Source organism: Sinocyclocheilus anshuiensis, unplaced genomic scaffold (assembly GCF_001515605.1).
Source record: "Sinocyclocheilus anshuiensis isolate Anshui unplaced genomic scaffold, SAMN03320099.WGS_v1.1 scaffold710, whole genome shotgun sequence".
Classification (NCBI taxonomy): domain Eukaryota; kingdom Metazoa; phylum Chordata; class Actinopteri; order Cypriniformes; family Cyprinidae; genus Sinocyclocheilus; species Sinocyclocheilus anshuiensis.
This window is the reverse complement of record NW_015544201.1, coordinates 297832-300090: the sequence shown is the minus strand read 5'-3', so window position 1 is coordinate 300090 and position 2259 is coordinate 297832. Positions and strand designations below refer to the sequence as shown.

The 2259-nt window shown below is 35.4% G+C and overlaps 1 protein-coding gene across 2 annotated transcripts in view; it reads left to right on the top strand.

Annotated features, from left to right (window-relative positions):
- The window catches only part of LOC107696834 (store-operated calcium entry regulator STIMATE-like), a 20543-nt gene that overhangs the window by 4316 nt on the left and 13968 nt on the right, over positions 1-2259 (top strand). For both annotated transcript variants that reach the window (XM_016497341.1, XM_016497340.1), the window contains exons 4-6: positions 117-238; positions 1146-1258; positions 1478-1555. In XM_016497341.1, coding sequence (XP_016352827.1) covers positions 117-238; positions 1146-1258; positions 1478-1555 — 313 coding nt within the window. The remainder of the gene's footprint in view (positions 1-116; positions 239-1145; positions 1259-1477; positions 1556-2259) is intronic.

The window sequence follows — 2259 nt, the reverse complement described above, 5'->3', positions numbered from 1 at the left end:
GTCGTTGTTTCAGTGTTTCCCCCACACATGGTTGTATTTCCCATCTGTGTCTGTGGTTTTTACATATTTGTTGTTAGCTCTGCTCAGCGACCAACTCCCTGTGTCATTTTCCGTAGATACCTGATCAACTTCCTTTTGGATGCGACTCTGGGCATGCTGGTGATCTATGGCGGCGTGAAGGCTGTTAACGCTGTGGTTGAATGGAGACAGTGGGATTCGCTGCGTTTTGGAGAGTATGGTATGAGCCTTAACATCAATTGATAGGACTGGACACTTCCACTGAGCTTCTTTATCAGAATCAGAATGAGCTTTATTGCCAGGTATGTTTTCACATACGAGGAATTTGTTTTTGTAAATGTGGCCTCATATAAAGAGGGCAGTCCTCAGACTCGTGAATGGGAAATTAAATCAGCCCTTTTATTCCTTAGCATTGTTCGATTTTTGTTCACTGAATTAAATTTATTTGAAATCATGATAGAAATCTTGTTCTTCACAGACTAATGCCTGTCCGAAACCAAACAAGTCTAATCAATGATTTATTAAGGTTCCCTCCAATGAAACTAGTCAGACCATCTTTCAAGGCACTGTAATGTCATGTAATGATGTTGAATTAATTTAGATGAGAATAATTTAACCAGTTCAACCAACCAATTTTAACACCAGTTTCTTGTTTTGGTCAACCACTGAACTGCACATAAAGGGTTGTGGGATCTCATAGGCAGTGAAAGATACCATTTATGATGATTGATGAACAGGAAAGTATGTTTTCTAGCAGTGATTCTTAACCTTTTTCACTCCAGGGCCCCCATAACAATATTCAAAGGCCCTGTGATTTTCTATTTTTTGTGATTTACCAAATAAGGATTTTAAAAGATATTTACGATTTTATCCATTTACATGACTTTCCAGGTCTAGGCTTCCTCATATATCCAAGTTTTTTTAAGGCCATGGGAATCCTGGTTCTTTAAATAAAAAAAACCTATTGAGGGGTTGAATTAAAATATCTTGATTTTTAGTTGTTTTTTGATGTTTTAATGCTTTTGTCTTATTTTAAAGTCATCTTGGGGCCCTCTTGGAGGTTTGCTGGGGCTCCCTGGTTAAGAACCACTGTTTTCAAGTGTCATATTTCTAATGTTTGCATGTAGGTGAGCCGGTTCAGTGCAGTGCCTGGGCGGGTCAGTGTGCTCTCTACATACTCATCATGATGTTTGAGAAGGTCATGATCATGTTGGTCCTCCTCCTCCCACAGTGGAAGAAGGTCAGTCAGTCAGGATGTTGAACTGTGGTTTGTGGATCATGTTATGAACTTACTGACATGTTTGGAGAAAATTTATTATCATCATGTATCATTATAATACTGCTTTACTAACTTGCAGTTAAGAACATGTTCCACCCAAAAATGAAAATTGTCATTAAATTATGGTAGTTTTAAGTGTTTTGGATTGATGTATTTGATTGGTGTTTGTGTGTTGGACAGTTGGCTACGCTCAACCCCATAACAAACCCTCATCTGGAGTTAGCTATCGTCATGCTAATTGTCCCGTTTTTCGTGAACGTAAGTGACAACCCTTTATGTATTCAAAAGTTTAGGGTATGATATTTTTTTTGTTTTTGAAAAAGTCTCTTATGCTTACCGAGGCTGCATTTATTTGATCAAAATATAGTAAAAACAGTAATATTGTGAAATGTTACACAAATGTTATAAACTGTTTTCTGTTTTAATCAAATATGTAATGTAATTTATTCATGGGATATGAATTTTCAGATTACTCCAGTCTTCAGTGTAACATGATCCTTCAGAAATCATTCTAATATGCAGATTTGATCAGGAAACATATTATTATTATTATTATTATTATTAATGTTGAAAACAGTTGTGCTGATTTTTTTGTGTGTGTAAACTGAGAATTTTTTCTCAGGATCCTTTGATGGAGATAAAATTTTAAAAAGAAATCTTTTGTAACATCATACATCTTATTTACTATCACTTTTGATCAATTTAAAGCATTCTTGCTGAATAAAAGTATTACTTTAAAAAAAAATATATCTTACTGACCACAAACTTTTGAATGATAGTGTAATTGCTTCCTTACATTATATTTTGCACTTTTAATGTAGTTATTTGTATATATTTTTGCTATGTATTTGTACACAACTATCTGTATTTTTTTCACTGCTTGTTTCTTATGTAGAGAAAATGTGGCTTGCATGCTCTAAATCAGGGCTGCCCAAACTCGGTCCTGGAGGGCCGGTGTCCTG